Source organism: Micropterus dolomieu, linkage group LG19 (genome assembly GCF_021292245.1).
Source record: "Micropterus dolomieu isolate WLL.071019.BEF.003 ecotype Adirondacks linkage group LG19, ASM2129224v1, whole genome shotgun sequence".
NCBI classification, from domain to species: domain Eukaryota; kingdom Metazoa; phylum Chordata; class Actinopteri; order Centrarchiformes; family Centrarchidae; genus Micropterus; species Micropterus dolomieu.
Window position 1 is genome coordinate 9,157,387 of NC_060168.1, and position 24,631 is coordinate 9,182,017.

At 41.9% G+C, this 24,631-nt stretch overlaps 3 protein-coding genes across 8 annotated transcripts; all 3 read left to right on the forward strand.

Moving 5' to 3' along the window:
- Positions 1-2,701: 2,701 nt before the first annotated feature.
- Positions 2,702-8,789, forward strand: lpar4 (lysophosphatidic acid receptor 4). 4 transcript variants are annotated; one of them, XM_046030974.1, is made up of 4 exons: positions 2,702-3,111; positions 3,930-4,175; positions 6,800-7,585; positions 7,702-8,789. In XM_046030974.1, the coding sequence occupies exons 3-4, from the start codon at positions 7,010-7,012 to the stop codon at positions 8,188-8,190; spliced, it is 1,065 nt and encodes a 354-aa protein (XP_045886930.1). In that variant the 5' UTR covers positions 2,702-3,111; positions 3,930-4,175; positions 6,800-7,009; the 3' UTR covers positions 8,191-8,789. The 4 variants fall into 4 exon arrangements, with proteins under 4 accessions (XP_045886930.1, XP_045886932.1, XP_045886929.1 ...); XM_046030976.1 differs by having other exon boundaries at positions 2,702-3,082; XM_046030973.1 differs by lacking the exon at positions 3,930-4,175.
- A 3,042-nt stretch (positions 8,790-11,831) lies between these two features.
- Positions 11,832-18,455, forward strand: p2ry10 (P2Y receptor family member 10). Of its 3 annotated transcripts, XM_046030970.1 has the most exons (5): positions 11,833-12,058; positions 13,526-13,656; positions 16,551-16,801; positions 16,888-17,068; positions 17,264-18,455. In XM_046030970.1, exons 3-5 carry the CDS (start codon positions 16,617-16,619, stop codon positions 18,161-18,163), a joined length of 1,266 nt encoding a protein of 421 aa, XP_045886926.1. In that variant the 5' UTR covers positions 11,833-12,058; positions 13,526-13,656; positions 16,551-16,616; the 3' UTR covers positions 18,164-18,455. The 3 variants fall into 3 exon arrangements, with proteins under 3 accessions (XP_045886928.1, XP_045886926.1, XP_045886925.1); XM_046030972.1 differs by lacking the exon at positions 13,526-13,656 and having other exon boundaries at positions 11,832-12,058; XM_046030969.1 differs by lacking the exon at positions 11,833-12,058 and having other exon boundaries at positions 13,375-13,656.
- An 872-nt stretch (positions 18,456-19,327) lies between these two features.
- Positions 19,328-24,555, forward strand: gpr174 (G protein-coupled receptor 174). The gene is made up of 4 exons (XM_046030661.1): positions 19,328-19,401; positions 19,666-19,847; positions 21,680-22,127; positions 23,546-24,555. The coding sequence occupies exons 3-4, from the start codon at positions 21,924-21,926 to the stop codon at positions 24,359-24,361; spliced, it is 1,020 nt and encodes a 339-aa protein (XP_045886617.1). The 5' UTR covers positions 19,328-19,401; positions 19,666-19,847; positions 21,680-21,923; the 3' UTR covers positions 24,362-24,555.
- The last annotated feature ends 76 nt before the right edge of the window (positions 24,556-24,631 follow it).

Sequence of the window (24,631 nt, forward strand, 5' to 3'; positions counted from 1 at the left end):
TCAGTTTGTCCAATGCCAAATACTGTAACGTTGATAAGTTACCTGCAAAACTTATCCCATCAGCCTCAGCTGTACTTTGTATTTGGTGCTAATTAGCAAATGTTAGCATGCTAACAGAATAAGCTAAGACAACAGCTCGATAAGACCTAGTAAACATTATACCTGCAAAACATCAACATGTTGGCATTGTGAGCATGCTAGCGTTCTGAGTTTAGCATTTAGCTTAAGGCACAGCTGTGTCTACATGCAGCCTCATAGACGTTGATAACCTGATCTCAATACTGAAAATCACATTAGCAATATCACCAAAAGAAATTTTTATCACAATCAATAAGTCGGCTCCGGCTCATTGAAAATGCAGCAGCCATAGTCCTTACACGTAGAAGAAAATTTTAATATATTACTCAAGCACTTCAATCACTTCACTGGCTGTACAATACAGAATCACCTTCAAAATCCTGCTAATATTGTATAAAGCATTTAATGGTTTGGCTCCTCAGGACATTCCTGACTTGCTCACTGATTATAACATATAATGTTATAGGCCATATCAGGCCTCTCAGGTCATCAGGCAGAGGTGTTCCAGCTGCACCCAGAATTAGATCCAGGTCTAGGGAGGGTGCCTTCAGTTACTGTGGTCCTGCTCTCTGGAAAAAGCTGCCTGCTGACTTGAGGTCCATCACTGTGTTTGTAATTATATGGTAGCACCTGTTTCTTGCACAGTTACATGGTTACATGTGCGGCTATGTGATAGGGCAGCGGTTTCTATTGCTGTGCTGTATGTTAAATGTTAGTTGGGTGTATGGTTCATTGACTCAGTCTCTGTATCTTACTCATTCTTAAAATCTTACAGTTATGTTTCCTATGTTACTTATGTTCTCATATATTTTTATATTTTGTCTTTCAACATAAAAAAACATTGAGTTAACTTGTCATATAATGTGCTATATAAATAAAATTGCCATTGCCACTGCCATAGAAAATGATGAAACTAGAGGCTTGTCATGGGGTTTGAAAGGAAATTATTGTCTAATTTTCAGATATCACATGACCCATCAGCAGAATACAATCTGAATATTGGTTTTTACCCTTGAGATTTCCCCCATTATGGTCTAGAGGGTCACTGCTGCCAAAATGATATCTTTTCCAAATTTACAGGAAAATCCTGCAGAAGATTTGAAAATGATTACTTGTAAACTAATAAAGCAATATTGAAGCTGATTAAACAACGGAAAATAATGGAATCATGTTATGAAACGTCATTAAGGAAACATGTTTTTATCACAATGTCTGACTCATAGTTCTTTAAACACATGACCTTTAATACCAACAATCAAGAGGCTAAAGACATCTGGTGATATGCAATGTATTTTTGTGTGCATGTTAAATGTGTGTGTGTGTGTGTGTGTGTGTGTTTGTGTGTATGCGAGTGCAAGTTCAGCTTATGCAGTAAGCAGGATGTCCTGTCCTCCGTGCTGCTATTGTGGACTGGTCAGCCTGCCAGACGCTACCCCCAAAGTCCACTTCCCCTCTGTCAAGTGCCGCTCTCTCTGTCGCTCACACACACACACACACACACACACGCACACCCATGCCAGCCTTAACACAATGGGAATCTGTCCAACACCGCCCTGTCACCTGGCTAAAAATAAATCTTTTGGTAGCCTCAGACATGAAGATTGTATTGTAACAATGCTATGACAGGACTTTGATCAGCCAAAATAGCACTATGTTGTTATTCCAATGTATGTGTGGTGTGTAAGGGACACTTTACTGTCATCTTACCGTATTGCACTGCAGGTAAAAGATTAGACTTTGTACAGTTATGCCATTTTAGAGTCATTTTATTCTGTTTGTACTAATGTGTTTAGTTTTGATGGCTTTTATTTCACTTTATTTTATTTTTGTTTTAAATATACTTTTTTTTATTGTAAAGCACTTTGCAAAAGTGTTTTGAAAGGTCCTATATATATAAAGTTTATTATAATTATTATTATTACACATATGGTGTGATACAAGTCACTTGTTGGTCTAAGGACAGTCTCTCACCATGGGAAGTTCAGTTATTCTCCAAAGAATTTGTAATAGACATGAACATATCATGAACCCTTCAAGGCATGAAATATAAATATAAATGAAAGTCACAGAATGTGAAGAATGTTTCTTTCATAAAACAAATAGAAATGTGATCTGTTGTGAACATATCACAAACAGTATTTTGTTAACCTTTGTTGTTTTCAGGAGCTACTATAAAGAAAGTATAATGCCTATAATAAGCCATATTAAAGAAGTCACTCACAAGCCTTAGTAGATTTTTTAGAGGATTAGACTTCAGAGTATGAACGAGTATAAGTATGTCCAGCATTTAATATTTTATTTCAATAAAAGCACATAGCCTATCCCAAATATGATAAGCTGTACCACAGCTCTACAGAAGCCTACATACAAGCTCTATAGTGTGATGGGTTATTGTATTCTTATTGTCAGAGATGTGTGTTTTTTATTTTTATTTTTTATGTATCTGTTGAGGTGGAGCTATTGCTTTAGCCTGGGCTACTTGTAACATCATATTTGTCATATGATGTTCTATGTAATGAAAGTGTGTTTCTGGTCCCAATAAACTGTGAGCTCTTCAGCTGATGACACCGGCCTGTACAGCCCCACGAGCCCCTATTCACACCCCTCCGCCTCCCCCCTTCTGCCCAGCCGAGGTGCTATTGTCTCGTTTCCTGTGGCCGTGCAAGCAGCTCTCCGCGTCCACGCGCGCGCATGCACGCACGCGCTCGGAAGAGCAGGCGCGGTGGGATGTGATGATGAGGTCCCATTTCTAGCGGGGGGACAGGGCGAGTCGTCAGGATCAATTGAAGAACTCACCCGCAGGATTTGTTGTCGTTAACTAGCTTCCACTAGCTGTTCCACGGCGTCCTCGTGACACTGAAGTACATTTTTGACTCGGGAGAGTTGGAAACTCCGAGCCAGGCCGACTGAGCAGCACCAAAACATTTGAGTGAAAAAGTATGAAGTTCTTTTGACAGCTGCGCGCTGCACTGCTGCCAGACTGACAAACATCAGTGACCGCGAGGTGAGCTGTCACCATCCATTCAGCTGCCAGTAAGTCTACTCTGCTTTGTCTTCAGACAATAACATTTTTGTGTGTTGTTGGCAAAAGTATGTTTTGTCTAGTGGAGCAAAACTTTTCAGTAGCTACTTTCCACACAAGAGAACGTGTGTACTGTTTCAGCTACAACGTTTGTACTTTCATACCAGCTGTGTAGAGCTGACAATATGAGTCCACAGGATGTAGAGAGCTTAGATTTACTGTGCATGGCAAGCCTTTGAACTGTTGTGGTCTAAGTAGATGTAGTAGCCCCTACAAAAACTGAACTTAATAAGGGATACTGTAGATTTAATGTTCATCACATTTTTTAACTAATGTTTTTGGGGCTACAATAAAACACTTGTATGCTATGCTGTATAGCCCCAAGACGTAGGTGATTGAATCCCTATCCAGCCAGCGCCTAAACTTCCTCCAGTCTCAACCAAAATTGAACTTTAAAAAATTAAAAACATTAAGGCTGCACAGTTATTTCATAATTTTTATTGATTGTCATTTGGTCTCTATTTTCCCAGTTTCCAAAGTGACATTTTTGAACTTGTTTTGTTTGACCAATAGTCCAAAATATTCAAATTACTACCATAGAAGACAAACCTGCAAAATTCACATTTGTGAAGCTGAAACCAGGAAATTAAAATGATCTAAACTATTGGATCGATGATTTGGTTAACTGACCAACTGTTTCCTAAACTTTATAAATCTCACTGGATTCCTTTCCATGTATTCATGATATTATTGGTTGAGTGTGTAACCTTGAGACATTATTCTGACAAGACCTTTCTGATTAAAAACACACTGTGTATACCAACTCCAGCTGTAAGCAGTGAAGATGTCCAGTGTACGCCTGACTGTCCTCCACCTTCAACTCTCCCTGCCTCCTTCCTCCTAGCACGTGAGAGAAAGGAACAGCTGGATGTGAGCTGAGCCTGAACTCGATCCGTTCAGATCAGCGGGTCCCAGAGGCCCGTTTCTGTCACTGGCACGGCCGACGGCGGGGGGAAACCCTTTAACTGTGCAGCTGTCCACGACCTGTACATGAAATCCATGCACACACGCTCGCGTAGATCTGAAGTTCCACAGCAGGAGTTCACAAAATACTTAAATGTGTCTCTGCTCTGGTCTGAGGTGGTGTCTTTCAAACATAAACTGTTTAGAAGCCAAATTCAATGTTCTATAGACTCGGCTCCCAGAAACAACATCAGCTGAATATGAAGCTGGTCACTGTCAGAGGTCCTGGGACTGAGCCACAGTACACAGAACCCTACAGAGTGTGTGTGTGTGTGTGTGTGTGTGTGATTGAGAGGACTGGCACATGTACGTTTTTGCCTGCTTGTGTATGCACGTGTGCAGACTTGTGCATATGTAAGTGTGTGTTTGGTACAGACGGGTACAGTGAGGGCATTGTGAACGCTGGCGGAGGGCTTTCTGGGAGGCGTGTGAAAACGCAGTAAAGATGTCACACTGCAGCTGGCACAGGACAGGGCTGATGGACTGCTTACACTCACAGCATTGCCTTTGTGTGTGTGTGAGTGTGTATGCGTGTATTTGTGCAAGTGTGTGTGCATGGTGAAAAGACAGATAGAGTGAATCTTACCCAGAGACACTCACACAGATTTTTACAAGTGATGGCAAAGGCCGACCACCTCACTGCTGCTATGGCTCTGCTGTATAACACAAGATAAGGACAGTTTGGCTTGTTAAATTGAGTGCAGCAGCCATTTAAAATTGCAAATAAAGTTGGAGGTTTTGGGAGAATGATTCTAGTAAAGAAAGATAAATAATGGTCAAAGTCAATACAGCTGAGGATGAATTAGAGTTCAAGAGTCTGATAGCGTGGGGAGGAAAGCTGCTCTGCAGTCTGGTGGTGTGGCAGCAGAAGGTTCTATATCTCTTCCCAGAAGGCAGCAGGGTGAACAGGCTGTGGCTGGGTGGGTAAAAGAGTGTGTGATGTCAGAACACACTTATGCCATTAGAATAATTGCTATAATCATAAACATTGTACACATTAATACATGCTGCCTGCTGTTCTATAAAAACACAAATCTGTGGTGCTACACTGCCATGTGAACTAAAACCCTGTGGACAGATAAACTTTATTTATACTGACTGATAACACATGAACTGCATATAGGCCTACTCACGCTGACAAACATGCAAATAAACTCATTGGTGTCTTTCCTTAGATCAACCCTGCCTAATAAACAACCATGTCTTTAAGTCTACACCTTCAGTTTTGAATACATTTTTTCTTTTAATCCCAAGGCAAGATAACCCTGATGACATTGCTACGGTTTGTATTTTCTTTATTTTCTCCAGATTTTAGAGAGCTCCCTCCAAAGCCACAGAAGACATTACACAACAGTTTTCACATGCTGGGTGCGGAGTACTCCACATGACTAGTAAATTAGGAAACTAGGACATTGGTGTGTTAAATCGGTGGAATTTCCTTTTTAGATTGAAAGAAAGGCGAAGTTAGAGAGGAAAATTGAGAGAGTCTTTAAATATTTAGCGATTCAGTACATTACTGTATCAACTGTTTGGTTTGCAGTTGTTTCTGACTTGGCCACAAACAGTTTTCACCACACACATATGCCATTAGAATAATTGCTATAATCATAAACATTGTGCACATAGGGGCTTTAATACATGTTGCCTGCTGTTCTATAAAAACGCAAATCTACGGTCACTTAGTTGGAGTAATATATATTGTGTTACAAGGAAATGTGCAATACTTCATTACATTTAGTTGAAGACTGAATTGAAAAATTGTTGTAGCAGCTGGTCAACAAATAAGAAAAGTAAAGATGATCTGAATTGTGAAGAACTAGTTATTTACAGAACATAAAATGGACATACAGTATTTATGATGAGATCACTTTTTTGGCATCACCTCCGCAATACAAAAAGGACGTATTGTGGATGCAGAATATCAAGCGTGTCCATATGACACAGCAGACTGAGATGGAAATACGATAGCGCCGTAAAAACTCAACACATTCCCAGCAATCTAGTTCCTGTTCTGACATCACACACGCACACAAATATTTAGCTTCCAGTAAATGACTAGAAAATGCATATTCTTTCACAATGTCAAAGTCATTTGAATTGTTCATGTTTGACAACAAACCTATTGTGTTTCTTGACAACACTACTGGGTGATGGTGGGAGCAGCTCTGCACTGCAGCACGCTGCTTTATTTACTTCCTCCAGTTGAAGCTCAGCCTTAGATACTTTCTGTACTTAGATTTTACTTTAGTCTTTCAGAGTGGCTCATGAATGAGTGTAGCTGAAGTGTTTTTTACATCCTAATCTACAGTACATGCTTGTGTCTCCGGCTGACATTAGCCTCTCGCAGTCCTGAATGCGACATGCCACACTGCCATGTGAACTAAAACCCTGTGGACAGATAAACTTTGTTCATACTGAACTGCATATAGGCCTATACTCACTGACAAACATGCAAATAAACTCAATGGGACAGCTCTGCCAACATTGAAAATGGACTAAAAACAAGTATTTTTCCTTCACTGCAAAGGATTTAGATTGTGTTTAGATTGTATATTTTCATTTTCTGTGAAGGTATGCCATATGCTTCATCTTAAGGAGAACTGCAGTTGTTTGCTTCCTGGTCTGCAACTTTTACAGTGAGGAAGTGACCATGTGCTTTTCCTTTTCTCTCCACAGGATGACTGACCAGCCCTGCAGGAGTGCATCCTGATGGTCTCTGCCTCTATTTGTGTGTCTGAATGTCCACGATGACTTGGAGGGGACTTGACTGGTGGATCCCTTACTAACACCTCCGATCCGCAGATATCCTCCGCGACGCCCCCCCTTCCAGAAGGCCTTGGCGTACCCTTTTTCTGTGGAGCCCCCCTTCCTGTTTAAATCATCACCATGGCTAGCCTGGTGCTCAACGAGACTGGAATGGAGGACTGCGGCATTGACGACTCCTTCAAGTACAACCTGTACTCGGTCGTTTACAGTGTGGTCTTTGTCTTAGGCCTGATCACCAACTGTGCTGCCCTCTTTGTGTTCTGCTTCCGCATGAAGATGCGCAACGAGACCACAATGTTTATGACTAATTTAGCGTTATCCGATTTAGTATTTGTTTTTACACTGCCATTCAAGGTCTTCTACAATGTTAACCGCCATTGGCCATTTGGAGATGGATTATGTAAGGTATCAGGTACAGCCTTCATCACCAACATCTACGGCAGCATGCTCTTCCTCACCTGCATTAGTGTAGACCGTTTTCTGGCGATAGTCTACCCTTTCCGCTCACGTTCCATCCGCACGCGCAGGAACGCGGCGCTGGTGTGTGCCGCCGTGTGGCTGACCATCGTAGGCGGGGGGATATCAGTGACCTTCTTCTCCACCATTAACAGCACAAACAGAGCCACCACATGCTTTGAGGGCTTCTCCAAGAGCACCTGGAGGACCTACCTGTCCAAAATCACCATCTTCATCGAGGTGAGTAAGGAGAGACATACTCATACATAGAAACACTTTTTTATTAGGCTAACCAGAGATGTAACAGTGATCTTCCACCTTTACACAAAGTTATGTGATGCTTATTAATTTCCCAGATTGTAGGCTTCCTTCTCCCCCTCCTGGCCAACCTGGTATGTTCCTCGCTTGTGCTGCGAACGCTGCGGCGTCCAGTAACTGTTGGTCGTGGCTCCGACAGCAAGAGACGCGTCCTGCGGATGATTGTGGTTCATCTGGGAATCTTCATCATCTGCTTTGTCCCTTATAACTCTATCCTCTTCCTGTATGCCCTGGTGCGGACCCAGGCCCTGGCTAACTGCGCTGTGGAGCGCTTTGCCCGCACTCTTTACCCCATTACTCTGTGCCTGGCCTGCCTCAACTGTTGCCTGGACCCTGTGGTCTACTACTTCACCTCAGAGAGCTTCCAGAAAAGCTTGACAATGGGAGGCAAAGGGTCTGTGTCCCGGCCCGAGAGTATCCCCCGCAGCGACACCGAGACCCAGGACACAGCAAACACTCTCCCCAGAGACACACACACTCCAGCCAGCAATGGAAAAGACTCAAAGGTGTCTGAGAGCCAGTTCTGACTAAGCAGGGAAGAAAAAAGGTAAACAAGGACAGGGTGGGTTTGACAGTAGCCCTGAATTTGACAAATGAAGCAATCAGCTGTTTGGTCCTGGCAGTGACAAACGCATAACTCAGCAGATTAGTTAAGTCCTGAGGTAAGTCCTGAGGTAAGTCCTGAGGTATTGCCTGGGCTTTATGGATTAATCTAGAGCAGAGGAATGTATCTGTGTGTGTTTATTATGAGAGAACACTACGAGGACCAGAGATCCAGCCACACCAGGGCTACTGTCTAGAGACATGCAGTACCTCTAAAAAGACTTCAACACATCATCACTCAGGCTTAACAACACTCACAAACGCACTGGATTGTGGATAAGATGGGAGATATCCGTCCACACTCTTTAAATATGCTGTTTATTACTTTTGTAACACACAGAGCCTTTACGTTTTATTGTTGAAGTTCAAGCTTTTATAGTACATTATATAATTTTAGCCATTAATGTTATGACACTCTTTAGTGTGGTGAGAAGCATTGTTATAGTGACACAGCAGTGTGCTGACCTGCTGTGTTAAATGTGTCTCATGTTGAAGTTTGAGGCCATTAAATGTCTGTTTTGAATTGCTTTCGTGGCTGCATTTATTTTTCCTTTCCTCCGCCTTGTGCCTGCTGGATCGGTCAAACATATTCTGAACCGGCCTTTGTCAACTTGACTGTAGGTTTGAACTCATGGAGGAGTTTTTTTCTACTCTGGCTCCTCATTTTCATCAAGCAGCAAGTGCAATCTTGTTCTCGGAGCAGAGGGCAGTTCTGTTCCAGTCGAGGACCTTGGCCTGTTTGCTGTTTCACAGGCCAAATGCTTATTATGACTGGAGCAATGGTCCATTGTTTGCTTCTGAATGAGGTCTCTCTGTCTTAATCTGGCCTAAGACTACAGATCTGCTCAAAGTCTCTTACACACAGAAATGTGCACACGCTCCAAAGTACGAGTGAAAACTGTTGAATAAATACCCCAAATCATCGTGTTACACTGCATTAGTCAGCACATGCAGGAGTTTGCATGTATGAATTTGTGGGCCATTTGGTGAATACTTTAATTGAAAAAAGGCAAGCTATCAGACATAAACGTTTATCACGCAGGACCCCAGTGGAGATGGTACATGGCAAAATCGTAGTAAAATCAAATTCATTGTAATGGACAAAGTGAATCTGTCTTTGCTTTCTCTATCTAGTACATCTTTTGTGACCTCGGACAGACAATTCCCATTGTTGACAGATAGAGGGTGGAGGAAGCTTTCTTAGCTTTTTAGCTGTGTTGCACCGTCCATTTGTATTTAACCCTCCTGTGTCAGGAGGACAGTTGTGAGAGGAGTCAGTGGTACAAATGCTTTTGTACCAACTGATTAAAAACTGATTTGATAAACGGCAGCATTTTTGGCACAGACCGGCCACAAGCAATCAGTCAAAAACCACCCACGAGTACACCATCCTTGTGGTCTCCTTAAATATGCGTATTGTACTATTCCCCCAAACCACTACAAAGCTGAGTAGTAAGAGCAGTGGACTCACTTGGATGGACTCCCTGGTGATCAGAGGTAGCTGTGGAGTACACAATATTAGGGATGCACCGAATGCTAATTAATCGGTTGAAAATAGCAAAAAAAAAGTCAAAAGGCCAAATAAATTTTACCAAAAAATTATGTTGATTAATTTACAATTACGATGTTGGCAGTGTGGAAGCATTTTAAAGTGTCTGAGAAAGACTCAAAAGAAGTGAGAAGGCAATTAAGCCAGCCGCACCTAAATTTGGAATACACACGTATTCAAGCCTTTATGGTAAATCCACTGAAACTGACCAGTGCGAGCTGACAGGCAGGTTAACGACTTTATCCTGTCAGTTCTTCTCTTTACAAAGACAAGTGTTGCAGGATGAGAGTCCTACCTGAAGAGAGGCTATCTTCATGTTGCGCGATATGAGAACCACATACAACATTATTTATCAAATTGGGTCGGACTTGATGAATTTAGCGCAAGGATACACGTGACGATGTCCGGTTTTCAAAATAAGGTGTATATACAGGATGGAAATAAGATTAATTGGATTATATTCACAGAAAGTATAAAACATATTACATCATGTGTACATTAAAAATAAATGGACACATGTAATTTACTTTACCAGACGCTCTCGGGCCTCAGACCCACCCACCATAGTCTCTCCATATCCTGTGGGAAACACTGAGTAAAAAGCACATTTTGACTATTTAATTTATGCAATGGTAAAAAAATTGGGGAGAAAATGGGAGAAAATGTAAAAAAAACCTTGTTCGATATTCAGGAAAGTTTTTCATTATATTCGGTTTCGGTCAAGAATTTTCATTGCGGTGCATCCCTACACAATATCGGTACTCAAGTAGAAGTACAAGTAATTGTCAAAGAAAAATCTCTGCCAGAAGTATAATTAATTTTTTTTTCATCAAATGAAAGTATAACTCACGGATAGTCATTCATACCATATATAATACATATCGTTAATAGTCAGCGTGACAACATTGGGGAACTATTCTAGGTTACAAAGAACAATGCCAAATAGCTTATGCTACACTATTTGGCATTGGCTGACTGCGTGAGAATCAGCAATAGCTGACAGTCTCATTTTATGATAGCGTTCATCAATTAAGTTAATCATCGTTCATCATCGTCATCATGGCAAGGCACACACACGACCTCCCTGCGCTCTTTGTAATCCCTGTTTTCCTGCTTGCTACTCCTTGCTTACCACTACACTCTCCTGCTCACTCTGTTCCTCAGCTTCTCTGTCACACTCCTACTCTTCCTGCTCCTGTTCTTGCTCTTCTGCCTGGCAGTGGCCATGGCCAGCCACATCTTCTTCCAACTGTTGCTGCATAATGGCGAGTACTGCTGTCACCGTAGATGTTGAGGCTACTGCTGCTGACCCTGCAGCAAACACATCTGTGATTTTTGCACATTTGGCAGCATCAGCATGTAGATACTTAATTTGTTTGGCCCACAAATTCTCTTCACCCGCCTTCTTTCGTTATTGCTAATCCATCTTGACAATTCCTACTTCATCCACAGATGTTTGGCTCTGAACCACGGCATCTGACCAGAAACAGAGAGGACAGAGGGGGAGGGGTGGGGCAGGCCCAGTAGAGATGTGATTGGATCTGCCTAGTGTCATTATAGAAAATGAACCAATGGGCTGCTGCCCCTATTATGGGCTGGTGATTAGCAAAAAATATATTTATTTATATAATTGTTTTATTATATTGGCCCCAAGAATTACCAGTACAGTGCTGTTGATATAACTTTACTGTTAGCGACCGTGCTAACAAACATGCTTACTGACAGTTAGCAACCCAGCTAGCTTGGAGAGCTTTTATTCCCTCTTTTACTCTTTATTGGATAAAACGATTTACAATCCCTGGTGCCTAATGTGGACCGGTACTCACTGGTACACAGTACCAGCACTTCTACATTTTACTCTTTGGTGTACTGTGACTTTTTCTTGTGCACCAGCCCTTATCATAAGCTGCCGGTACTCTTATCTGCTCTCTCCATATCAAGTTCTATGGGCGATTCACATTGGCCCTAAATAAACTGCATTACCCAGGGGGCACTATGTTACGCTCACCTGTTCCCGTTTTTGCCTGCCTGCTTTCTCTGTCGGCAGTTTGTCTAAGTAACATAAACCTACATAGCCTGGCTCCAAAAGGGCACATAAAGCAGTAACAGTTCCCGGGCTTGCTTGTGTGTTAGCCTTTTAAAGTGACCATGCTTTGAGCTACTGTAAGGACCAGCTGACAGCTTCTATATGCATACTACAGGCTTCGGCATGACAGAGGAACCACTTTGGGACATCAAACAAGGTATTAGTAGAAGTTGTTTATCCATTCTTTCGTAGAACCATGCAGAGTCAGAGATAAATTTAATAGGCCTCTACACCTGCAGCAGTGGTATGAACACAGTGCGAGAAACAGGAAAAAAAGATCTGGTAATCCTAGTAGGCCTCTCTGGTAGTGTGAGTGATGTGACCATGTGCATCCAGCAGCAGACAGAGACAACAGTAGGTGGACTCAGGGATTTGGGGTCAAGGGTTGCAGAGAAGAGGACTAATATACTGGAGTGTAGATAGGAACTGTAGAGCGGGAAATAAGAAGAGTGGGAGTGTAGAAAAATATGCAAGAACTGGCTTTTACCCCTTGAGTAGTTCATGTCAAGAATGTGTTGATATATTTCAACAGAAGACATGCAACCCTTCAAATGTGTCCTTTAAAGGAGCAATCTGCCCTTCTGACTGTCGAAGGAAAAAACTGATTACTCAGTAGCTCAGTAAACTGTTAGTATTAGCCTGTTCTGACCTCTAGTGGCCATGCGTTAGAATAAATGTTTTAGTGAAGCCATAGATTTAGAGAACAGACTCCTGTGGTCACCGACTGTCATGAGTTTCGATGTGTTCAGCATATTTGCCAGCAGTCATCCTGCCCTGATATGACACTGACCTGTGCATGTTGAGGTGAAACCGCAAAGTTTTGCTTAACTGTTGCTGTGCATTGCATCCTTTTTTCTCTAGAAGCACACAACTGAAACCATAACCATTTCTAAATAAGCATTTCTCACTATCACTACCCACAGAAAAATAATATCTAGCCTTTCTGAAGCTTTAGAGGACTAAAGCACACGTTAAAAGTCTAACGTCTATGCACACAAATCTACCTTAAAAAATTAACTGCTTTAAAAAAAGGAAGTGCTGCATCTGAAAGGGGGAAGCGGATGAACTCTCATTATTATCACATCTCCAAACTTTGCAGGATGCAAATTTATTTACACTATAACACAGTATAGTAGTGTAGCTGTGTACATACAAACTGGATGATTTGCGGTGTCCACTGACTAGATCACCTGCTGTTGATATCTTCAACATGTCAGAAGTAATCTGCCTGCCCACGTGTCTGTCTTATCTTAGATTAACACAAGCATTGTCATTTTCTTATTTCTTAACCACACACTCTCAATATGTGCCCAATACGGTGTGTGTAAATTTCAGCTATGTTGCTATAGGCACAAATACTCACATGTATGAAGGCAGAGCTTCCTCTTCCCCTCGTCACAGTGCCTAAGAAACCAAGAGCCAGTTGAGTGTGAAAGCACCTCACACCAGACGGCATCACCACACGGCATCACCACACGGCATCACCACATGCAGCACATTGAGACAGAAGCCACATCACTAGCAAGTTAAGGCTGACTTCACATGCACACACGGACAGATTTTTCTCTCTGCTGGTAAAGTGTGGTAAGAAGGTCTGCTGTTGACCCCATTTGCAACTGCACAGCTCAAGGAGGAGTGTTGTCTCTGCGTCAGCCTGCTGTTTACAGAGTAGTGTGAAGCTGCTGGAGCATGCGTTCACTGGTGGGCACTCCTGGCTCTGACCTCTCCCCTCCATACTGATCATCTAGGCACAAGGTAATGACACCGCTTTTGTTCAGAGAAATCATGTCTGTGGGGACGTCACGTTGCTGTGCTTTGTCTGAAAATTTGTGGTCAAAGTCACGTTTCACACTTTGCTGATGACAGGAAATTTGTTATTAGGTACTCTTTCACTTAGCATTTGATGGGGTGTCAAAATGTATCAGTGTGTACATATTCCAAGTTTCATGTTACAGGCACTAGAAAAGGCAAATTAGACGTTAAATGCAAAAAAAAAAAGTTTTGAATCTGTTATTGCCATCTAACTTATGAAATGTGATCAGTGATTTGATTTGAAGACTGAGAAAGTTAGTTTGAGAAAGTGTTCAAAGCGATGACAGCTAATGCAAGTGCCCAATTTATAAGTAACCGCAAAAGTTGACTTGCGTATTACTTCCTTAAACTCAAGTATTAGGACATACTGTTGCACAACTTGCAACTGTACAGGTGATGTGGGGGCATCTCCGGTGGCTGAATGTGGCTAACTGAAAGCTACAACGGCCAATAGGAGCATGAGTCAAAACTGGTCAAAAATACACTAAAGCACCAAACACTGTTGCTGTTTCCCTCTCTCCCCTCTGGTGCAGACAGAGGAAGGGTGCGGCCCCGTCTTGGTGGCAGAAGGAAGGGTGAGGCTTCAGTGATAAGCAGATTAAATGCTCTGTTCTTCTTCCAAACATTTCCTACTGCAATCTCTAGACACACAGCGACATCTCTGATTTATTGCACTTTCTATTGAGTATTTTCATAAACCTTTTTAACTTGGCAACCAGCAAAAACACTCCAAACATTTCCATACCATACGAAAGCCACGATTCAGCAAGATGATATATACATGAACAGGGTAAAATAATTTTGGGGCAGCATACCGCACATTTCCTGCTCCATTTATTAATAATAGGATTTTAATATTGCATTTGTTGTCTGTGAATTTGTGTGTATTTCATGTCATATTTGGGCACCACTTTTCTAATGAGACAGTAAGTTACAAGCAATGGCTTTATATATATTTGACAAATCATTTAGCTATAAGCCATTAGTAAGAACAACTTTTGAGTTGCCAGGTTGGGAAAATATCTAGTTGGCAGTTTTTTATCCTCCACTAGCTTAACTGCTTGCTTTTTTTGCCAGCTCTTTCGTTCATGAGGAAGACTCCAATGGACAGTTGGACCACTTATCTTCTGGAAAAAGGCTGCACCTACACCAAAATACATTTATCAACCACTCAATAATATTCATAACTGCAGACCAGCTGGACTGTAGAAAAACACCTTTATTAAAGGCTGAGTAGCACTTTTGAGTAAACTGAACTGCAATCAGTGAAGTACCCTTTTAATGACTAATTAACTTTAATAACTGTATACCAGTATACTTAACTGCAAGAGAGCACATGTCCAAGTGCTTACATTGCATCATTTCCTTAATCTATGCATATGTGTTTTGTATATTTCTGTAAGTGTATCTGAGTGTATCAGTGTATGACTGTAGACTTGATGAGTTATTAGAAAGAGTGAAACTCATTACTGTTCTCACCCAAACTGAAGACACACCCCATCAAGTCTGCAGTTGTAAATGAATGTGTTTTTTGTCCAGACAGCAAGTAGTCCAACAGCCTATTTGCAGGGGTCTTCCTGATGTTCTGAAAAATAGCTTGCGACAAGTAATGTTAAATAACAAATGAAAATGCTTAGAGAAAGTTTTATTTGCACAATAAGAAAAACATGGAATGCAATTAAAATATAAAAGAAACAAAAAAGTAACTAATGATCATAAAATGCCCCAAACATGTGCACGCACCAATCAGTATCTTTAACAACCTGTTGACACAGTTTCTTTTTGCAGTTCTGTTCTCTGTGAACATGACAAAAGAGGAGGGAAGAGTAAATCATGCCTGCATGTGTGTTGAGTCAGCAGGGATGATGAAAAGATGATCTACAGGAGAAAATACTCATCTGAAAGCAACGCAGAATGCCCAAGAGCCTTACTGCATTATATTCCATTACATTTTTAGATTTTGATTTGTCACCTGCCACGTGAATTTTGTGTTTCCCTTTACATAAATAAAAACATTTCCACCATAAATTGGTGCAGAAAATTTCACCAGAATGCAGGCTCATACATATCAACAATCAAAATGTCTTCTAAATGGTGTTAAAATCTCATCTCGTATTGATCTCGTGAACCCAATATTGTGTATCGTTACGTCTCATGAGCTAACTGTCTTGTCACATCCCGAAACTGAGCCCCAATGTCCCCACCACTTTTCAACACAAAAGTGACGCTCTTGACTACAGAGCAAGCTACAAATAGAAATACAAATTAGTGTGATGCTGCAGGATGATAAAGATCAGCCAAAGCGTTATGATGAAAGACTGAAAGTAGATTTTTTAAATCGGAAACTGCAGTTGGCAAAACAGTCTCATAATGCACCTTGAGGTGAGATTGTTTTGCCAACCAGAGATTTTTCACAACCTGGCAACTCAAGTGTCCTCATTAATGGCTTATAGCAGATCTATAAAGCATTATTAAATGACTTATTAATATTAAAAAGCCATTAGTTACAACTTATAAGGTCTTTGTAAAGGATTTCTTATTATTACATTTATTCATTTGGCTGATGCTTTTATCCAAAGCAACTTACAATTGCTATACATGTCAGAGGTCGCACGCCTCTGGAGCAACTAGGAGTTAAGTGTCTTGCTCAGGGACACATTGGTGGATGGGTCACAGTGAGGAATTGAACCCGGGTCTCTCACACCAAAGGCATGAAACTTATCTATTGCGCCATCACCACCCCAATATATTGGTAATAAGAAGTTATTTTAGAAATGTATCACATATTCTTAGGAGCATTTGTCCCATAACATTCAACTCTCCCTTTTCCTTTTCAGGTATTCAAGGTTGCTGAGTAAAATGATGAAGGATTGACCAAAGGAAATGTGTGTGTGAGAGAGGTGATGGCTCTGAATACGTCTGGATCGTGGGGGGAGTCCCTGGCCAACTCTTCCTCAAGATGTGGCCACAACATGACCGTCTGGGACCAGCGCATGGAGAAGATGTACACGTACTTCTACCTGCTGCTCTTCATCCCCGGGCTGCTGCTCAACACCACCGCTCTCTGGGTCCTCTGCAGACATATAAGGTAGCCTTCACTCACAAACATGAGCATGTAAAAAGCTCAAACAGATTCTTGGGCATGGCTGACTTCATCTGCATGTTGCCCCACAGTAAGAAGACCAAGGCAGTGATCTTCATGATAAACCTGGCATTAGCAGACCTGGCCCACATCCTCTCTCTGCCCCTCAGGATTTATTATTACTTCACACACACCTGGCCCTTTGGACGAGGCATCTGCTTATTCTGCTTCTACCTCAAATACCTCAACATGTATGCTGCTATAGTGTTCCTGGTAAGCAGGCAGTAATGTGAAAATAATACTGGAACAGTTTAGCGATTTCTCATCTATTTAAATGGGAATAACGGGAAGTCATTCAAGTCTAAACTCGTGCCTCCCTCTCTTCTCCTCAGTTCTCGGAACAAATGTACTTCCTGTGGCTCTAAATCTGGTTGGTAATTTTCATATCACTATTTTTTCTGTTTCCAGGTGTGTATCAGCATGCAGAGGTGTGTCTTCCTGCTCGACCCGTTTATCGCTCGCCGGTGGAGGCGACGCTATGACCTGTTGATCAGTATTATAGTGTGGGTGGTTGTTAGTCTGGCCTGCACACCTTTCATTCTGATGCGGAGCAGCAGCAGCAGCAGTCTTAGCTTCGGGACAAACACAGTCTATAACATGTCCTTTTATCTGGATGCCACATCTACCCAACAACCCTCAGGTTACACCAAACTAAGCTCAAGCTCTAGCACCGTCTCCAAAGACCTGACCTGTTTTAAAGACTTGCCCACGCGTCGTCTGTCCCTCTCTGTGCTGGTCCCCATGATGGCCCTCGCCGAGCTGTTTGGTTTCTTGATTCCTTTAGCCTGCATCAGTTACAGCTCCATCCGCATCGCCCAGTCCCTCAATCAAAAACAGATGGACAGACAGGATCAGCAAAACCCGTCTGCACTCAACTCCTCAGGACGCAGCCGACTCCAGTCAGTCACCTCCAACTCTGATAAATATCATGAAAAGCATGTGGACAGTGAGAAGCGGCGCGCTCTACGGATGGTGCTGAGCTGCTCTGCCCTCTTCTTGTTCTGCTTTGCCCCTTACCACCTCAACTTCCTGCTCTACCTGATGGTATCACAGGACATAGTGTCCCACTGTGCGACGCAGCTTGCTGTGCGTCAATTCCACCCAGTGTCCCTGTGCATGGCTAGCCTGAGCTGCTGCCTCAATCCTCTGCTTTATTACTTTTTAACAGCCGAGTTCAGATTGCACCTCAGCAGGCGCACCTCCTCCTTCACCACGTCGCTCCTCTCATCCTCGATCAACTCCCCTACCCAGCGTCCTGCGCAGCACAGACTGACGAGCATGGAGAGTAGCTGCTCAGACAGGGAGTAACGTTATTCAGAGTTATTCAGATTTTCTTTAGGGAATGAGACAGCTAAACACGACAAACAGATGCATCTCTGTAAGGCATTCTGTTGAACATAGAAACAGACTGGCATGGTTGACGTTGGTCAACTAAATGGTTTCACATGTCGCAGCCGTCTGAATCAAAACTGACCCAAAGAGCTTTCACCTTGATGTTAAGAACTTCAAATAAGCTATATCATAATTATCAAAGCTGTATGTAAATGCATGTGATTGTACTGTAAATAAAAGCAAGTCTGCGTTCTCTGTCTTATCTGGAGCTATGGTGTTTGAGTATCTGTGCATCCACGGTTCTTTCATAATGAGGTTTCTTCTGGGCAAACAAAAACAGGTGCCGACACATTTTTTCTGTACTTCCTCTCACAATGCACAGTGCTGTCAGACAGTTAGTAGCAGTTCCGGCAGTTCAGGAAAACCGATAACTGCCAGGCTCTGAGGTTGGCTTTTCAAACTGAATGTCACCCCACCTGCCCTTACCTCCTCTTGCATCTGCCCCCCCCCCACCACCACCACCACCAGTATTATACTGCCAGGTGTCTGATTCACAGACCAAAATAAAAAAATACACCAATTCCTTTTGCTGTCACACTCTAGTATTACATCATACTGTATCTGCTATTTACTAATCATTACTTATTTACTTATCATTTTGTAAAATATGTCAGAGAATGAAACCAAAAGCAGTTTTAAAATAGCGCCAAAATGATCTGTTTCTAGTTTTAGTACTGATTCTCAGTCCTAATATTTTACAATGTGTTCATCTGTCTTCAAAAAGACATGCATGGCAGGTAGATGTCGTCCACAAGGACAAAAGTAGCAATGGCAATAGCAGAAGTTGTGGTGTCAAACATTCTTGTAAACCCCCCCCCCCCCCCCCCCCCCCCCCCCCCCCCCCACACACACACACGCACAGGAAGCCCTATGTGTGCTCAAACTCCATTACAGCAGAGGCACAAAGAAAGCAAAACAGATAGCGATATAGAGGGAACATGGTTATAAATCAAACTCCGGAAATAACATAACAGAAAAAAAGAAAAAAAACAGTAGAATTTGGGGAGGCAGAACAAGAGATAAAGTGAGAGAAAAAGTAGTGCGAAAGGGTGGGACAGTGAATAGCAACAGGGGGAGGAGGCAAGGGGTGGCATGTATGTTGGCTGATGCTTCATCCTTCTGCTTTTTGATTCCACGCAAGTTTGAAGACAGAGGTGAGATATCAACTGTCAATGTTGTCAATAGATTCTTTGTTTTTTTTAAACAGATAGTTTAAGCTTTTGTGTGAGAGGCTGTAACAGCTGGATGCTTTCAGTGTGGAGTCATGCCTCATGGGGGATCACAACATGAGGAATGTCACTTATGTTCAGCTGTGTGAATGAGTGTGTGTAGGTCAGTGTTAGAGTGTGTGTTCCTTTATCTGTCTTTGTAAAAGTACCTGGGGTTGTGATCATGACATGTTTTGTGTGCTGGAACAGCACACGTGGAGGGAGCTGGGTCCTCGTTGCTCACATTTTGGGTGCTGATACACGAGGCCAGATGTCGTGTCTGAGTGGAAAAGCAGTAACGCTCCAACAACCCACGGAGAGATGAATCACAGTGGATGAAGTTATGTGTTTCCATTGGCAAGATCGGAGGACTAAAACTGCTGAATCTTAAGGTCAGAGAAATGTCAAATAACTCTTAAAACTCTTAACATACCCCTAACCCTAACCCAGTGTACCCAAATATCAACAAGCTCCAAAGGCATCCGATATATAATAATAAGACATGTAGCCACTGGCCTTGATCATTGTACACACAAGACTACTGCCATAAGTTCCCAAGGAGAACTGAAAGACCTGTTATTGGTCATCATCACTACAAAGTTGTTTGAGCTCATACAGACAGCCTCTGACAGAAGCACACTGTATGTGCAAAAGTGTGAGTAACAAGAGGAGAATCACACTAAAACAGTCGCATGCAGGTCAAAGGTCAGTGAGGCTAAAAGGAAGGCTAGGGACTGAAGGTCCACTGGGAGATGTTACTGAGTGCTGTGAAGTTGGATAAAAGGCAGTCTGAGAGCAGAGGCAGAGGTCAGGGTGCTGTGGAAGAGTTTCCATTGTTTAACCTATTTACTTGTGTACAAAATTCCTCTTTTCACTAATATGCTCCCCAGGAAAGTACAGTATTGTACTGTAATGTCCTTATGTAAAATTGTGAGGTATTGGAGTATTTCCAGTACTTACACTTCTATTCTGAAACATTTCAGAGGGAAATATTGTACTTCTTCCTCAACCACATTTATTTTTACAGCTATTGTTACTATAGCTACTTTCCAGATTAAGATCTAACATAAAAACGCATGACAAGCTTATAAATACAAGCTATACTGACATATGAACAAACTGTTCATGCATGTGATCAAGACATGTTGAGCTTGAAAGTCCAAATTCCCAAACTCCACCCTAAAACACATAGTTAAAGATTAAATCAGTGGTCACAATTGTCTAGTTGTGGTGTCAAAAGTAAAAAAAATAATTTTTAATCATCTCACTGCCCCTCAGATTTATCTTGTGACCTTTTGGGGGAGGGGGGCAATCCCATTGGTTGGGAACCACAGGACTCAAATCTAACAGTAACTTTCAGTTCAACAATGCAGTCAGTGAAATCATCAGGAAAATGCTGTACGTGTGAACAACTAGAATCATGAAAACAAAACAAGTTCTCTTTTTCTGTTCCATTATTAGCCAGGATGAGTTTAGTACAAGTCAAATCAGACTATATGAGACACAGCTGCATTTAAAAGAAGCAGTGAATCGTCACAGCTCACGTTGTGCTTATTTAAACAGTTTACATGGGTTGAAGCAAAGAGCAAGGAACACAGCCATACAGCTACTCATGTTTACAGAAGTAGGTGGATCACGCCTACAAACTGGAAGTTCAGCTCCAGACATTACTGTGTGTTTCCATTTGTTAAGCTATAATCAATATCTGAAGTTCATTAGGGTTTAAGGTTACCTAAAGACTTTTTAAATCTTCTGAAATTACTTTTGTTTTGTGCTGCATGTCATAACGCATAATGTAGGTGTCACTTTTTCTGAAACGGTAGATTTACCAAAGACAGAGCTGTTCCTCATATCTAAGCACAGAGGACAGGTTGGTCTTGGTCTGACGTGTTAACCACACTTGTTTCACTGACACCTTGCTGTGAGGCGTTTCACACCGGCTTAATGTAGGCTACCCTGTAGTTGGTGGCGCTCAACAGTGAGCGCTACGTGGGAGATTATAGCATCTCTGTGGGTTTGCATAGTAACTGTAAATGGCACTGCAAAAGCTGCACGCACAAACACTGTATTGTGTGGTGCATATTAAAACACTTGGTACAAAAAAATGAAGCCTTGTTTGGCGAGTTTGTTTGCATATGTGAGTGCTGTACATCGTGTCTGTTTCTCAAAACCTGATCATTATCTGTGCAATATGTAAAACATGCTGTCATACTGTTTTCTACAGAAACCTGCTTTCATTTATCCCATTATGCACTGGGCAAGAGATTAGGGATTGGGGTTAAACGTGCTCCGAAGCATCAACAGTGTATCAGCGCTGGACACACTTTTTCACCAAAAGAAGCATGAACTTCTCCTCGCCATAACGGACAGCATGGGCACTCAAACACTTTCATCACCAGACAACAAGCAGCTTTCCTGATACAAGCTTCCTGTTGGTTCACAAGGCAGTAAACGGCCCTTGGCTTAAGATGAGCTTTGCCAACAACAGCTGTAAAGACAGTGCAGATCTCCGCACATACCAGCACTATGTGTATGCAGTGGTGTACGGTGTGATCTTGGCACCAGGTCTGCTGGGTAACGTGCTGGCACTCTGGGTATTCAGGGCTTATGTCAGAGAAACCAAGAAGGCAGTTGTGTTCATGATGAACCTGGCTGTGGCCGACCTGATGCAGGTAAGAATCCCTCCATGTCTTTTGTGCTAAATATTTGATTGCTTTCATTCACATTATTCTTTATATCATGTATGTTTATGTAGCATTCATCAATGTGTCTGTTTGTCTCTCAATTCAACTAGAGAAAACTTTATCATTATTTCACCTGTTTAGTTCAATTATTTTCGTGTGGATGGTAGGGCGCGCAAGTAATGATTATTTTCATTACAGATTAATATTTTATTTTTTCAAATGACCGTTTAACCGATAACACTTCATTTATTTAAGTCCCCTACTAAGCATTTATAACAGTATATTGTTTACAAAACCCTATCATGAGGTTGTAAGCTCACATAAGGACACAAAAGTTTTTTTTCTGGTATATTAACAATACTATGAATTATTGATAACTCAGTATAATTTTAAAGTAATGACATTTACTGATATATAAACTAACACATGAAGAGATCTTTATGTGTAATGACACAACTATCAACTGTTCATGCACGTTATCAAGACATGTTGAGCTTGAAAGTTCATTGACCTCAGTTTGAGAAATTCTTAACCCAAAGTCCACATGCCAGACTTCTGGCACAACTCTGAGCCACATCTCATGGCCTTCATTAGCGGATGGAATTTGCTCAGTTACCAAGTATTTCTTTATAAATGATTGCCAGAATAATAAATACAATACATATATTTATAATAGGATCTTCTTTAAAGGGGCCATATTTGGTTTTCAACGGCCTCTAGGTGAGGTTTCAGATGCAAGCACTATGTTTCCAAATGTGTGCTCGTTCACACGCTCGAACTAATGAGAGGCAAAACAGAGACGACACACAAAGTGCTGGAAAGTCAGGTAAACTCCCAAACAGCGACTTTCTTGACTAGCAAAATGATCTTTTAAATTGTCCAACATCATATGTGTAATTCAGGGCTCAATTTTAACAGGAGAAAAAGGTAGGTGGAAGCTGTCAGTGATGAATAAACAATTTAAAAAGTCCTTATATAATACAGTAAAAATGTCTTATAGTATGCTCTAAAGCATTTATTTACTCTTTCTATTCCATTCATAAATAGAGGGTTAAAATAAAGCGTTACTATTTAACATTGCGAATTTGCAAACTTGTGGGCAACATCATCATTTCCATCGATTCCAGTGACGAAACAAAGCAGCAATTCCTCACTTTTGAGAAGCTGTGCAAAAATGCATTCCTAAGTTCAGTCGAAGCTATTATGAGGCTACTCACATCAAGTGGTCATCTACCACATGATTTGTATATGACATACTGTGAACCGAAATTGTCTGTTTTCATCAAGTTATGTCATAACAGTAAGAGAATATTATCCAACATTAACGCCGTTGTGTTTCTTCTTCTTTTCTTTGCTAGTGTTTGTTGTTGTTCTGCAACTATCTTGACACGCTTTGCTCTCCTCAGGTGCTCTCTTTGCCTCTGCGGATCTACTATTACCTGAACAACGCCTGGCCCTTTGGTGAGCTTCTCTGCATGATCTGCTTCTATCTGAAGTACGTCAACATGTATGCCTCCATCTACTTCCTGGTGTGTGTCAGCGTGCGTCGCTGTGAGCTCATCATGCGTCCCCTGACGTACAACTCATCCAGGAGGAGAAGAGACTTGTTTATATGTACCCTTGGCTGGCTGTTAGTCTGCCTGTGCTGTCTGCCTTTCCCTCTGCTGAGGAACTCCAGCAGTGAACGAAACTCTAATTCAAGTCTTGGCACCTCAGAGTTCAGTCGAGTGTGTTTTACGGAGCTGCCCATGAGGGTTGTGAGTATTCCAGCAGCCTGGGCCCTCCTAATCATAGCAGAGCTGATGGGTTTCATCATCCCCCTCATCCTGGTGTTAGCCTGCACCTGTCTGACTGCCGGGAGCCTTCGGGAGCCAACAGAAGGGGCCATTCATGACCGAGGGGAAAAGCGCAGGGCGTTAAGGATGGTGTTAAGCTGTGCTGTGGTCTTCCTAGTGTGCTTTGCACCATACCATATCACTATGCCCCTGGACTTCTTGGCCAAAGTCAATGCCCTGAGCAGCTGCTCCCTGAGGGACCTGATTCTGCGATGTCACCCCGTCACACTCTGCCTGGCCAGCCTGAACTGCAGCCTGGACCCACTCATGTACTATTTCACCACCGATGAATTCTGGAGGCGACTGAGCAAGCCAGAAATACCAGAGAGCATGACTTTCAGCAGGCGTCTGTCCTGTATAAATGGACAGGACTTGGAGAATGACTAGTCTCTCTAAGTTCACTTGTTGAAGGACCAACAGTTTAATCTCAACCACTACACCTTGAGATAAAGTCTATGCATTCCTAAAAACTAGGGAAATTTATGTGCAAACTAGTGTATGAAAATATGGGAGCAAGATTCAAAATGTGAATTCTTTTACTATTTATATTTCAATAAAAAGGTGCATCTGTTCTTTCTAAATTTGTGTGAAGAGTGAGATCTTCCTGTCATGAAGGATGAGCATCTCTGATAAAGATCGGGAAAGAATACAAGCAAA

Bases quoted from the DNA above. Each gene is read 5' to 3' on its own strand.
- p2ry10 (XM_046030972.1), top strand. From the start codon at position 16,617: ATGGCTCTGAATACGTCTGGATCGTGGGGGGAGTCCCTGGCCAACTCT. The intron at 16,802-16,887 runs GTAGCCTTCACT...GTTGCCCCACAG, and splicing joins GTCCTCTGCAGACATATAAG to TAAGAAGACCAAGGCAGTGA. The intron at 17,069-17,263 runs GTAAGCAGGCAG...TTCTGTTTCCAG, and splicing joins ATGCTGCTATAGTGTTCCTG to GTGTGTATCAGCATGCAGAG.
- gpr174 (XM_046030661.1), top strand. From the start codon at position 21,924: ATGAGCTTTGCCAACAACAGCTGTAAAGACAGTGCAGATCTCCGCACA. The intron at 22,128-23,545 runs GTAAGAATCCCT...TGCTCTCCTCAG, and splicing joins CTGTGGCCGACCTGATGCAG to GTGCTCTCTTTGCCTCTGCG.
- lpar4 (XM_046030974.1), top strand. From the start codon at position 7,010: ATGGCTAGCCTGGTGCTCAACGAGACTGGAATGGAGGACTGCGGCATT. The intron at 7,586-7,701 runs GTGAGTAAGGAG...TTAATTTCCCAG, and splicing joins AAATCACCATCTTCATCGAG to ATTGTAGGCTTCCTTCTCCC.